The sequence below is a fragment of the Brassica oleracea genome, chromosome C7 (genome assembly GCF_000695525.1).
Source record: "Brassica oleracea var. oleracea cultivar TO1000 chromosome C7, BOL, whole genome shotgun sequence".
Classification (NCBI taxonomy): Eukaryota; Viridiplantae; Streptophyta; class Magnoliopsida; order Brassicales; family Brassicaceae; genus Brassica; species Brassica oleracea.
This window is the reverse complement of record NC_027754.1, coordinates 11,486,086-11,498,605: the sequence shown is the minus strand read 5'-3', so window position 1 is coordinate 11,498,605 and position 12,520 is coordinate 11,486,086. Positions and strand designations below refer to the sequence as shown.

The following is a 12,520-nucleotide window of genomic DNA, read 5'->3' as shown; positions in this document are numbered from 1 at the left end:
TTCTAGCTAGAACTTATCGATCATCCTATAGGAAACTTTATTATGTAGGTTGTTCTATTCCAGTGTGACTTCCAAAACCACCTCAAATTTGAGTAATAAAATAGCCGTTTGATGTCAAAAAATAAAAATAAACATAATATTAAAAGTTATATAACATGTACAGTTAATAAAATTAGTATTGGAATTTGAAAACATCGTTTAATTTGAAACAAAATTCTCTAAAATGATTAACGTATATATGACAATCAATTATTTTTTTTGTAATCAACTTATACAGAATCTGTAAACCAAACCGGGAGATATTGATCCATGTGAATGAGGAAATACAGTTGCTTCCTGACACTGCGTGCTAGGCTATCCGCCTTTGAATTTTGCGTTCTTGGTACATGGACAATCTCTAATTGGATGAAACTTTCTTTCAGGGCTTTAATATCTTCCAAATAACTTGCAAAAGCTGGCCATTCTTCTGGTTCCGAAACCATCTTCACCATTCTTCTGGTTCCGAAACCATCTTCATTTACTATATGCGCTTCCGCCCAAAGTGATGATTCCGTTTCTGCCAATTTGAGCGTATCCCTAGGATCAATATCCAAATTGCTAAAAACTTTATTATTTCTTCCTTTCCAAATATACCATAGTATCCATGCAAACTGATGATCATCTAATTGCGGGAAGACTCTCCAGAAAAGATGATCTATATTTGTAAATAGAGACCTTGTTGAAAAAATTGCTGGATTTGATGGTATCTTTGAGAGAGCCCAAACCTAAAGTGCTAAAGGACATTAAAAACACATGGTTTATCGATTCCTCGTCAGTTCCGCATCTTGCACAACATATATCACTAGTTATCCCTTGCGCTTGCAAATTCTTCTTGACTGCTACACACCCTGTCACCAATTGCATAGGAAATGTTTTATCTTTGGTGAGCACCGTATTTTCCAGCAGAATGACTTCAATACATCTACTGTGGGTCCAAACATTACTGGTGATCTTTCCCTGTCTAGGTAAACCCATTCTACCTGATAACCTTATTTGACCGTATATTTTCCATTGTTTGTGAAATGCCATCCATCTCTATCTACCATCTGAGTTCTGCTCAATGGTAGACTTTCTATAATTTTCACATCCTGTGGGTCCACTAAAGCCCGAAGTGCCTGCGAATTCCGATTTTGCGAAGTGGGATCAATGAGAGAATCCACTGTGAGGTCTGGATAATGATTTTGTTGGTTTTTATTAGCTGGTCTCAGGCGAGTGGTTGGGAGCCAGGGATCATTCCATACAGAGATAGATGATCATGATCCTACCCGTTTGATTAGTCCTTTGCTTACCATAGATCTAGCAGATGTGATACTCCGCCAGCCATATGACGAAGAGTAGGAATGAATCGGTTCCAGGGGTGAGGCGTTCATGTAATACCGACCTTTGAAAACTCGAGAAAATAAAGTATTTGGCTTCTCAATCAATCACCATAACTGTTTACCAAGCATGGCTGTGTTGAAATCAGTGATGTCTTTGAACCCCAATCCCCCTTCCTCCTTGCTAACACACACTTTGTCCCATGATTTCCAATGCATTCCTCTTGTGCTTTCCCTGGACTCCACCCGAATTGTGCGACCGCGCTTGTCAGTTTTTTTGTGGTTGCTTTAGGTAATCGATAGCAAGACATCACATGATTTGGTAATGCCGTAACCACTGATTTAATGATCACTTCCTTTCCTCCTTTCGCGAAAAACTTAAAAGTTCACTTGTTAACCCTTTTATTTAGCCTATCTTGTACGAAGCTGAAAACTTGAATCTTTGAACCCCCAAGATTTTCTGGTAATCTTAAATAAGTTCCTATTCCTCCAAGATTCTGAATCCCCAAAATATCTCTCAATTCTTGTCTGATTGATTCCTCAATCTTGTGCCTAAATTGGATCGAAGACTTATCAAAATTAATGAGTTGACCTGATACCATCTCATATTCCTTTAAGATCCGAAGAATATTTTGACATTCTTCTTTTTCTTCTCTTTGGACTTTACAAAAGAAAAGACTATCATCCGCAAAGAGCAGATGAGAGATCGATGGACATGCTATGGCTACCTTCATACCTGTCAGTTGTTGCCCATTCTCCACCTTTTTAATATTTGCAATCAAGGCCTCAATACACAATATAAATAGATAAGGGGGTAAATGATCTCTTTGCTGTAACCCCCTATGTGGAATAATTAGACCATATGGTTGGCCATTTAGTAGAACCCGATATTTAATCGATGATATAGACTCCATCATTAGCTTAATCCAACGAAGATCAAAGCCAATCTTTTCTAGTAAAGCCTTAATAAAATCCCATTCCACTCTATTATAAGCTTTGCTCATATCCGTTTTAATTGCCATATACTTTCCTTGACATGCTTTATTAGTCCGTAACCCATGAAACATCTCTTGAGCTATAAGAATGTTATCAGTTATCAACCTCCCAGCCACAAATGCCGATTGAGTTTCTGAAATGAGGGACGAAAGACATAATTTCAACCGCTGACACAGTTGCTTCGAGATAATTTTATACCCTACATTACATAGACTAATTGGCCTCAGCTCCGTCATCCTTGTTGGTCTCTCCGTTTTTGGAATCATAAGATATTAGTAATATTTAACCTTGGATCCATTTCTCCGGAAACCAAAAAATTGTTTACCATTTCTACCAAATCATTCTTAATAATATGCCAGGAATGTTGGAAAAAGAGAGTTGTCATGCCGTTTGGTCCTGGTGCCTTTTCTGGATGCATCATAAACAAAGCCTCTTTAACCTCACTCTCAGTTGCTAACCTCAACAAAAGTTGGTTCATCTGAGGAGTGATCCCCGTTGTTACCTCTACGAGAAAACTTTCAAACTCTATAGGTGAAGTGGTACTGAATAGATCTTCAAAGTAGTCTACAACCACTTTTTCCACCCCATTATCCTCTGTAATCCAATTCCCCGCAGCATCATGTAATCCAACGATCCTATTACGAACTTGTCGTTGCTTAGTTAAAGCGTGATAGAATTTTGTATTAAGATCCCCAGAAGAATACCACATATTCCTACTTTTCTGATGCCAATAATCTTCTTCATCCTTATATGCATCTTGTAATTTCCTGGACACCTACACAATATCCTCCTGAGATCTAGTATTATTTGTTTGTACTTCTTTGAGAGCTTTCTGTAAATCATTAATCTATTCCTTTCCGTAAGGTGGATTGTTTTCCCGCCATTTTGCAATTTCGTGGCGACAATTGCTAATTTTTGCCACTATATCATCCTCTCTTTCTACACTATGATCTGACCAGCCCAATGAAATGGATTCCATGAGACCCTCTTGTCCAACTCATCTCTTATCAAAACGAAATTGCCCCTTCCTCATGGGGACTTTATCCTCTAGGCACGCCACCACAGGCCGATGATCAGATGCCACCATCCCTAAATATTCTGTATAAGAACAGGGAAATAGAGTATGCCACTCCTCATTTGCTAGGGTGCAATCTTAACGACATCTAACCGTCACTGCCCCTTTTCCTTTTCCTTTTCTCCCTTGCCTTGAAATTTTGTTTTCCCAGGCCGGAAACTCCAACAAGCCACTGTTTCTTATCATATCATTAAAGGGAATAAACGAATCCACACTTCTCAAAGCTCCTCCATTTTTTTTATGATTTCCAATAATTTCATTTAAATCACCAATATTAAACCAGGGTTCGGATCTTGAAAGCCCATACCGAGTTAATCGTTACAAGACTTGTTCCCTCATTTTTTGGACCGGATCTCCATAAACAAATGTTAGAAACACTCTTTTCCCCAGAGCCACTGCTTCCACATCTATCATCCGGTTACTTGAGTATAGAATCTTTATCTGATACTCATTATTATAAAAAGTGCTAATCCACCACTCCTTCCATTTGGATCCACTGTAACCAGATTATCAAATCCAGAGTGAAGTTGAAATCTCTGTACAAATTCAAACTCCTGCTTTGTTTCTGATAAAAATAAAAATTCTGGTTTATGTTTGTGCTATATCTCTCTCAGATAACTCATAGTCCATTTACTACCCATTTCTCGACAATTCCAACTTAAAACTTTTATAAAAGAAAAAAAAATTAAGGATTTGCACCCGTGATATAAGCAGCCAGGTATAATGAGACCCTGAATTGACCTTGTACCAAAATCAGTCCCATTCCTATTTCAAAGCAACACATATCGCCTTTGTAAAAAGACAAACTGCCATTAAAACGATACACTTTAGCACTTGCAATGCCCTTTTCACTTGTCCTATTCACGCTTAATGTGCTGACTCCGAACCAAATGACATTTCCCATAATCCAACAAAGCCACTCTTCTTTTACTCGACCAGTCCGCTCAAGTATTTGGAAAGCTCTCCTCATCCCTTCATATTCTTGGTGTAATGAAACCAAGCACATTAATCTCGTCGATGAAAATGAAATAACCGAAGTTTGCCTCCAATTACCAATCATAATCCAATACCACTTAAATAAGTGAAGCCATAAAGCTTTTCCTTGATACCCAAGCATACAAAGAAACAAAGTAGTCCCATAATGTCTTATACATACATCTTGCAAAAAGAGATTCGTACTCGGGCACCTTGTGTAAAAAAAACTTTTTATAATATTTATTAACATCAAACCCGAAACCTGGACCAAAACAACATTCTTTGTACTTGTAAACCTGAAAGCATTGAACCATTTCTTTCCTACAAACAACCTCCAAACCAAAGCCCCATTCTTCATAATGAGCAAGCACCAGTAAGAAAGACCAAGAGAAAAAGTTTTACTCCAAGGCAAGATCTTATAAGCCGATCTTGCAGCATTTGTACGCATCTCATGCGATTGTACTACCTGAAAGAACAACGAATAACACCAAAGCACCAGTGGCCGTAGAACCAATATACATGGCATGTCCGTAACGTGAAATAATTCCCGATCCATATATAACCAACACCAAACACAAACCAAAACCTTTAAGTAACAATACTGATCAAATGTTTCTACAACATTATTTGGTCCCAAAGAACAATATGCAATAAGACCAAAAAGACATTATTGTTTACTATTAACTTGACCCAATATTTGTCCAACATATTAACCTGAAGCTGCCTAACTCTGTTACTGCGAGATAAGAGCCAAAGTGCCAGTATTGTAATCCATAATGCAATCCTCCGTAAACCAAATGGAACCTCAAACCGTCTAACCCGACTCTTATTTAGAAAAGAACTTTGCATCTTCCATCCGTTACCTTTATATCGAACATCACTCCTTCCTCGTTCTCGTTGACGCTCCAGACCAGTAGACCTTGCCAACCTATGAAGGAGCCATCGAGTTCTTGACTGCATTCGATTAAGTGAGACCAGCCACAGTAACTTTTCCAAAGCTAAGCCGTGTGCCAAAGTCTTACGGACAGGACCAAAACATCTGGATGCAATGATAATGATTATCTGATCCAAACAACACCAACGCCAGTAGTCCAAATAGCAAATTTTATTCCAATGCATGAACTTACAAAGAGATCTTACCCAACACCAAAACATCAATAAGAAAACAAATACCCAAGAAACCTCCATTTCTGGAGAATGTGAATTATGCAGAATATTGGAGAAAATGCTTATAAGAGATCTTCAGAATGTCGCAAGATGTACCGTCAGGAATGGATGTCATAAGTCGGCTCAGAGTGATGCAGTCAGACGAGAATCTTCATAAGGCAGGTAGAATTGCCAACTGTAGTATTGTCTATGTAATGTTTCTCATAGTTTGTAATAACATAATTAACCGGTGTTAAAAAAAAATCAGTAATCATATGAACTATGGTTCGACTTCTTGATTGACTATTCACAATAGTATTAATCATTTAAAATTAATATATACTACATGAAGAGTATCATTTATAGTTTTGTTTTTATTAAATAAAGAATATTGTTTTCATTTTCTATGCATAATTCAAAATAAAAATTCAGAGTATATAATTAGAGAGAAAAATATTGTAGGGAATGAACATAAGGTAAAATATTTTTTTAGATAATTTATAATATGTGTGAATAATTATAAAATAACACTTTTGTGAAGTATAGAAAATATTAAAGTTGCTAACAAAAAAATATATTAAAGTTTTAGATGAAAGAAATATTATCTCTACTTGGATCTTAAAATTCTATGGGCTATTTTATTTTCAAGAAAATAAGTACAATACTTGATTGCCTACACTTATAGTTCAGAATTTTTGTTGTTAATAAGTATAATACTTCAATGTCTACACTTATATTTTAGATTTTTGTTGTTGTTTGTTAGCAGATTTTTTTTGTTAACAAGTACAATACTTGATTAACCAATACAAAGATGTTTGAGATAAATAAAATTATTTATCTGATCAATTTAGTTTACAATTAGTATTAAGGTTAAATATGTATAAATTGTATTAAAATTTTAAAGTGACATTCTTTGTTTAATATAAATGTTAAAATAACACTATTTATAAAATAGAGGGAGTAACTAAATAGCATACTTCAAATGAAATATATTTTTCAAAAAAATAGAGTAAAAATCAAATAAAGTATGCTGTCAATTTAAATTGGGATTTTAGTTAAACATAAAACTAACCCTTGATTTTGAGATACAAAATAACATATAATTTTACAAAGGAGGATTTTAAAAGAAAACTGAGAATCCAACAGATTTTGAATGAGGCTTTCTTTTTTGTAAATTTGTAATTGTAAAAGTAACATAAAACAACATACTTACCACCCACAAATACATGGGAAATCAGAATGGACAATTCAAACACTGGAGGATACGCTGCATTCTTTTATAGTGGATTATGGTAACTTATGTGAGAAGCATTTACTATTAGGTGAGTTTGCGTACAACAACATTAATCACTCTAGTATTGGGATGTCACCATATGAGACCATGTATGGTCGGTCGTCCATGTTGAACCCTCTTGTGTTGGATCAAAGTAGGGGAAAGGTAATACATTCCAATAGGGATGATAAAAGGAGACACCAAAACATAATTAATTTTGCCAAGGAGAAAATGAAGGAGCCACATGATCGGCAAAATAACTATGCGGATAAAAGAAGGAAAGAATTGGAATTCCAAAGGGGAGAGATGTTTTACTTAAAGAGGGTAACATTTAAGGAAAATGATAGAGCTGTGAAGATGGGGAAAATGTAACCGAGTTATATGGATTATTTAATATCATATAATATATTGGTGCAATGGCGTATCGTTTGGAATTTTCTGAAAAGCTTCATATGTTCCATGATAATAGATTGGTGCAATGGCGTATCGTTTGGAATTCTTTCAAAACCACCTTATGACTTGTGGTTTGGTTTTTCGATTCAAGGACAACCCATTCAAATGACAAGGCTTCCAAACGAGCAAATTAATTAGAAGGAAGATGGTTTCTATGGTAGAAATAGTGTGGAGAACACGATGAGATATAAAAGAGCGTGCAAGCATGATGAGGACTAGGTATTTATAGTTTTTTGAGTCTCAAGTTAATAAGCAGATAGTGGATGCAGATTCAGGGACAAATTCCTCTTAAATGCGTTACTTTCTAAATGTTAGAACATTTGTAATTCTCGTGAAAGGAATAAAACATAATTTTTCTCTAAGTATCGAATGTCCACTAGACAATGTGGGTTCCAAGTAAAGAAAGTTTGGCTAGTTATCTCTGCGGAATTATACGAAAGGAAGGTCAGCTATGCGGGAGTCAGATAAGGAAGGAAGCATACAGATTGAGTCAAGACATTTATGGTTGGACTTGACCAACCCAAATACAGAAACAACAATGATGACCCAGTTTGGTGAGAAAGTTTACGACACCTTATAAAAAGGGGTGGCCATCTCTCATTCTCTCCCAACTCAGAAAATGAGTTTTAGAAAGAAGTCGGAGCAAGAATAAAAATTTAAAGAGGGAGTTCATGAAGCGAGGATCAAGCAAGGAGGATCACATAATTGTTTTCCTGGAAACACAGAAGTTCATAACGTTTTATCTTTTAAGATCAATCGAGGTGGGGATGTGATTTGTGGCAACCTGATAGAATAGATATTGCATTTATGGAAAGTTCGTTCATCTCCGAAGTGATTTTTCAAGGTTCAGAGAATGTTCTTCACGTTCTTAGGATGTGACATGCTACATTGTGATGATGGCATGGTTCAGATCAATACTTTCAAGTGAAAAACATAAAAATTGAGTCTAGAAATGAATTAGCATGTTAATTGAAAAATGTTGAGAAAAATATTAAGAACGGGAATAAATAAGGAAAGTACGAGATTAAGCAAATGAACTTTTTAAAAAATATGTTTTGGCTTCAGGCCGTAAAAGATATTATGAACTTTTTTTTTCTTTGGGCCATAGGTTAGCTTGGGTCGTGAGGGACCTTCGAGATTTGGTGGCTTTGGACTGTATTAAGGACCTTCAGGAACGTGTGACTTTGGGCCGTATGAGGGACCGATCAATCGAGTGGCCTCAGGTCGTGTATGATGGCTACGGGCCAAGGATTGGCTTTGGGACGTTTATCATTGGCTTCGGCCGTACGTTCTTCGTGGTCAAAATGGTTAAGTAAATCTGTAAATAGAATGCTTAGGAAGGAACAACTGAAGGAAAATGGCTTGCTATGTGAAAAGGTTAAGTACAAGAATGAAAACATAATGATTGGTTGCTAGTATGGAATTCATTGCTTGATGTTAGGTATTGTTATTGGTTATATGTGAGCGTCCTCACTGAGTAGTTTTGTATGTTCATGTATCTTTTTTGGTGCAGGCTAAGGGTAGTTGGGTGTACCCGAGCGTGAGACTATGAAGACCATTGTGACTGCATATTATAAACTTGGGGAATTTTATGGGAGTTTACAAACATTATTTTTATTATCTATGGTTATATATTAATTGTATTAATAAAGTTGCATCGCTTTGTTATGTTTACTTGATAAATCTTTACCTAAAATTTTCCAAGGATTTTCCAAATATTTCCGGGTCAAGGTGTTTCAGATACTACCATAGTATTTGTATTTTTCATTGGATGTAGTAGGGCAGGTCCAAGTATTGGTAATTATTTAATGAAAGGGATAATTATAAAATGAGCAAAGAGAAGTTTGTGATTTTTATTAATCTGGTAATCAAATCAAAGCTAATGTTTACAAAAAAGAAAAAAAAACTGGTAAATCAAATTGGGAAACAACTTTCTTTAAGATATGTTAAGATAGATGACCACGTCTCGAGTGCTAAGATGCAGACTACTGATACTGGTAATTCATAAAACTCTTATTTAGTTTTTGCCAGATCAACCATGGAGTCTGAGTTCATTACGTTAGACAAAGCAGCGATGAAGTAAAGTGACTTCGTAAATTCTTGGAAGATATTCCATTGTGGAAAAAACCAGTCCAACCTCTATGCATATACTACGACTGTCTGTCGACTATAGCTCGGGCACTTAATACTCTATATAATGGCAAATAACGTTACATCAGATGATGACATAAAACCATTAGACACTTAATATTAAGCGGTGTTATATATGTCGATTACATCAAGTCAACTGACAACCTTGCATACCCATTTACCAAAGATTTATCAAGAAACCAAGTATTGAAATCATCAAAGGAATCGAAATGAGTTTATTGTCTATGACTTAGAATATGTTTGATGGAAATCCCACCAATGTGATTGGAGATCCAAGATGTCGGTTCAAATTGATAACAAGTCAAACATAATCTGATTAAATCATTGAGAATTACTTAGTTTTCACGATGACAAACAATGCTTCTTGTAAATATTTAAGATAAAACAATGCTTTTCAGTGAGATAAGACCATAAACCTTCATATATATGTATATATATATAGAGTATAACATGATTCTTTTGTGTATGATAGGTTCTAATGACAATCACCTAGTGAGTTTGAAATGTGGCAGTTTTTAGGAGGTTGACGTTCAAACTTTAATCTCAGCTCACTCATGAAGAACCAAGAAAGTTAACAGCTCAAATGAACATAATAGAAACTTAACTCTACGAGAAGACAAAATACGGGCTAGCTATATATGTTTTCTCAGTTTACACAAATTTCGGGTGGTTCAAGACAATCATGTCCACCTCCAAAAAAAAAATCTGACAAGTATTAACAATTAGTGGTTCAAGGCTGGAATATGCTACTACCTCATATGCAGTTAATTTTCGCTTATGATCTCGAAAGATTTGTTTGTCTAGTTTATTGTTTAAGTAGAGTCTGCATATGTTTTGAGTAATTTTTATTTATCTGGTGGATTGTTGGGACCCAAATTTATAAGCCTTTGGGATGTGTAAATTATTAGATTAAATGTAAAGAGAAATGAGGAAAAGTCCTTTGGGCTCTACATAAAAAGCATTTCACTTAAATGAAATGTAAGAGTAAAAATTTTCATATTGCTTACAACAAGAAAAATATTGCAGTATAAATATGAAAATTTCATAACAAGGTTCAATAGTAGGGACACTATGAAGAAGGAGCGAAATGATTCATTATGTAAACCACACACACGTTCGCACTGTCGCGGCCAGGCCAGGCGGGCTTGGGTCTTTGTGAATATGGGTTTTAGCCCACAAAAAATGTCTTTTGAAGCAAAATTTTACTAAGATTCTTACATAATATCTTAGATAAATCCTAACAGATTGTGTATAAAATATTTTAATAATTGTAAGCGTTTTAGACTGTTTCAAGACAATTTTGGAATACCTCCAGATAATTATCGGTATATTTCTGTTGCCGTCAACTTGCACTTAAATGAAGATTATTTTTCGAATATTCTTTTTTCTTGGTAATTTAAGCTTATTTTGTTGATAAAAATTCTTCACATATAGATATGTACCTAACCTCTTCATTATATCATATGCCTTAACGCGAATAGAAACTTTCAGAAAAAGTCTTAGTCTTCATCTTAGAGCAAGTGTCGAGAGTATATCCTAGATTAGAGTTCGTAGATTCTGTTTCAGATGTTGCGAAACAGTTTCATCATAAGTATATTTTGGGATTCAAAAATCGCATAACCGTTATACATTACGAGAGTTTTTATTAGTTAAGAAAAGAAATCAAATCTCAATTCCGTGAATTCATCTATTTCCTCGACAATTTTCTAATTTTTTTTATATTGTCGTTTATACGCTTTTTGATTTTTCTTTGTGATTTTTAATAAGAACTTTCGCGGTCCAACAAGAGATACGCCACTTAATATTATGAATACATGAAAATTTTCCAAGGGAAGACAGAGAAAAAACATTTGGTTGATGACGGCAACATAGTGTTGATGAAGGCAGACAAATAATACGTGTTACAGTTCAAACTTAGATTTGTATTTATTATGAAAACTAAACCGATAAAGGTAAATCAAGTTCTCTGACTCTATAATACAGGCTTATTATGATCAACGTATAAAGCACAACCTGAAAGTTTTTTTTTTAACGTTTTGGGGAGGACCGTACCGAGAGTTTTGAAATATTAAGGTTAAGGACTTACTCAAAAACCTAAAGCCAAGAGTGCTTCAACTGGATCAAGTTCATCAATATCCACTTCTTCATATTTACCCCAGTCAATATACATATCTACTGGATCTTCCTCATCATCCCTTGTGACAGAAGACGATAAGTTGGTTTCACAAAAAGGCGTTACTTGAATGCGGCTTGTGCTTGAGTATTGTAATGCACTGAGCTGGGCTTTAACCCTTTCAAGAGTATTGTATTCAGGATAATTATAAGTATGGTTTGGAGCATATGTTTGTATTGGTTGTGGTGCCGTCGATAATGGAGATGTAATGTTGGAAATAACCTAAAGAAGTAAAACAATCATCACTAAATAATTTATAACAACTGTGTGATTTCCTATATATGAAATATCAGTTTTCGAAAGAGTGTGATTACCTGATGAAGAGAATCAACTGTTTGTGGTACTGAGGTTGGTAGGAAACTTGGATTGCGATACAAGTCGTGAATGAGAAAATCATCGTTGAGCTGAAGTTCTGGCTGAGTGGTGACAGTGGATGAGCCAGGCATGGATTGGGGCTCAGTAGTCACATACGGATTGATGAAACCTTGAGTCATGTTGTAGTTGAGACTCTTGTTAAATTGTCGCTTTTCTTGAGTTGAGGTGTTCACATGTTGTGGATCGTACATTGAAAATGTATTCTTTGTCTCCTGAGGGAACTCCCACATGGGCAGACAAGTGGTAGTTTGTGGAATCATAGTAGTTGGTTGTTGTGAATCACTGGTCTGTCTTCCGGAGTAGTGGTCTGCTAACCACTGATCTAATACTTGTGATGATGGCCGTTGAGTTGTAGGAGTTGTTGTCGAAATATAGTTTCTGTGTTGACTGGTTATTGATGGAGCCTTGCTTGCTTGTATATATTGCGCCTCCAACATTTTACGGTTATTTTCTATTTCAAAAGCCATTTGCATTCTTTCTGCCTCGCGACATCTTTGTAAATTTAGATCGTGCTACAAAATATTTTTGAAATTAGTGGAAAACAATTC

At 35.4% G+C, this 12,520-nt stretch overlaps 1 protein-coding gene across 1 annotated transcript; it reads right to left on the bottom strand.

Annotated features, from left to right (window-relative positions):
• Positions 1-11,510: 11,510 nt before the first annotated feature.
• Positions 11,511-12,202, bottom strand: LOC106302584. The gene is made up of 2 exons (XM_013739060.1): positions 11,912-12,202; positions 11,511-11,819 (listed from the first exon to the last, which is right to left on the bottom strand). The coding sequence occupies exons 1-2, from the start codon at positions 12,200-12,202 to the stop codon at positions 11,511-11,513; spliced, it is 600 nt and encodes a 199-aa protein (XP_013594514.1).
• Positions 12,203-12,520: the final 318 nt, after the last annotated feature.

Bases quoted from the DNA above. Each gene is read 5' to 3' on its own strand.
- LOC106302584 (XM_013739060.1), bottom strand. From the start codon at position 12,202: ATGTGGGAGTTCCCTCAGGAGACAAAGAATACATTTTCAATGTACGAT. The intron at 11,820-11,911 runs GTAATCACACTC...TTACTTCTTTAG, and splicing joins CAGTTGATTCTCTTCATCAG to GTTATTTCCAACATTACATC.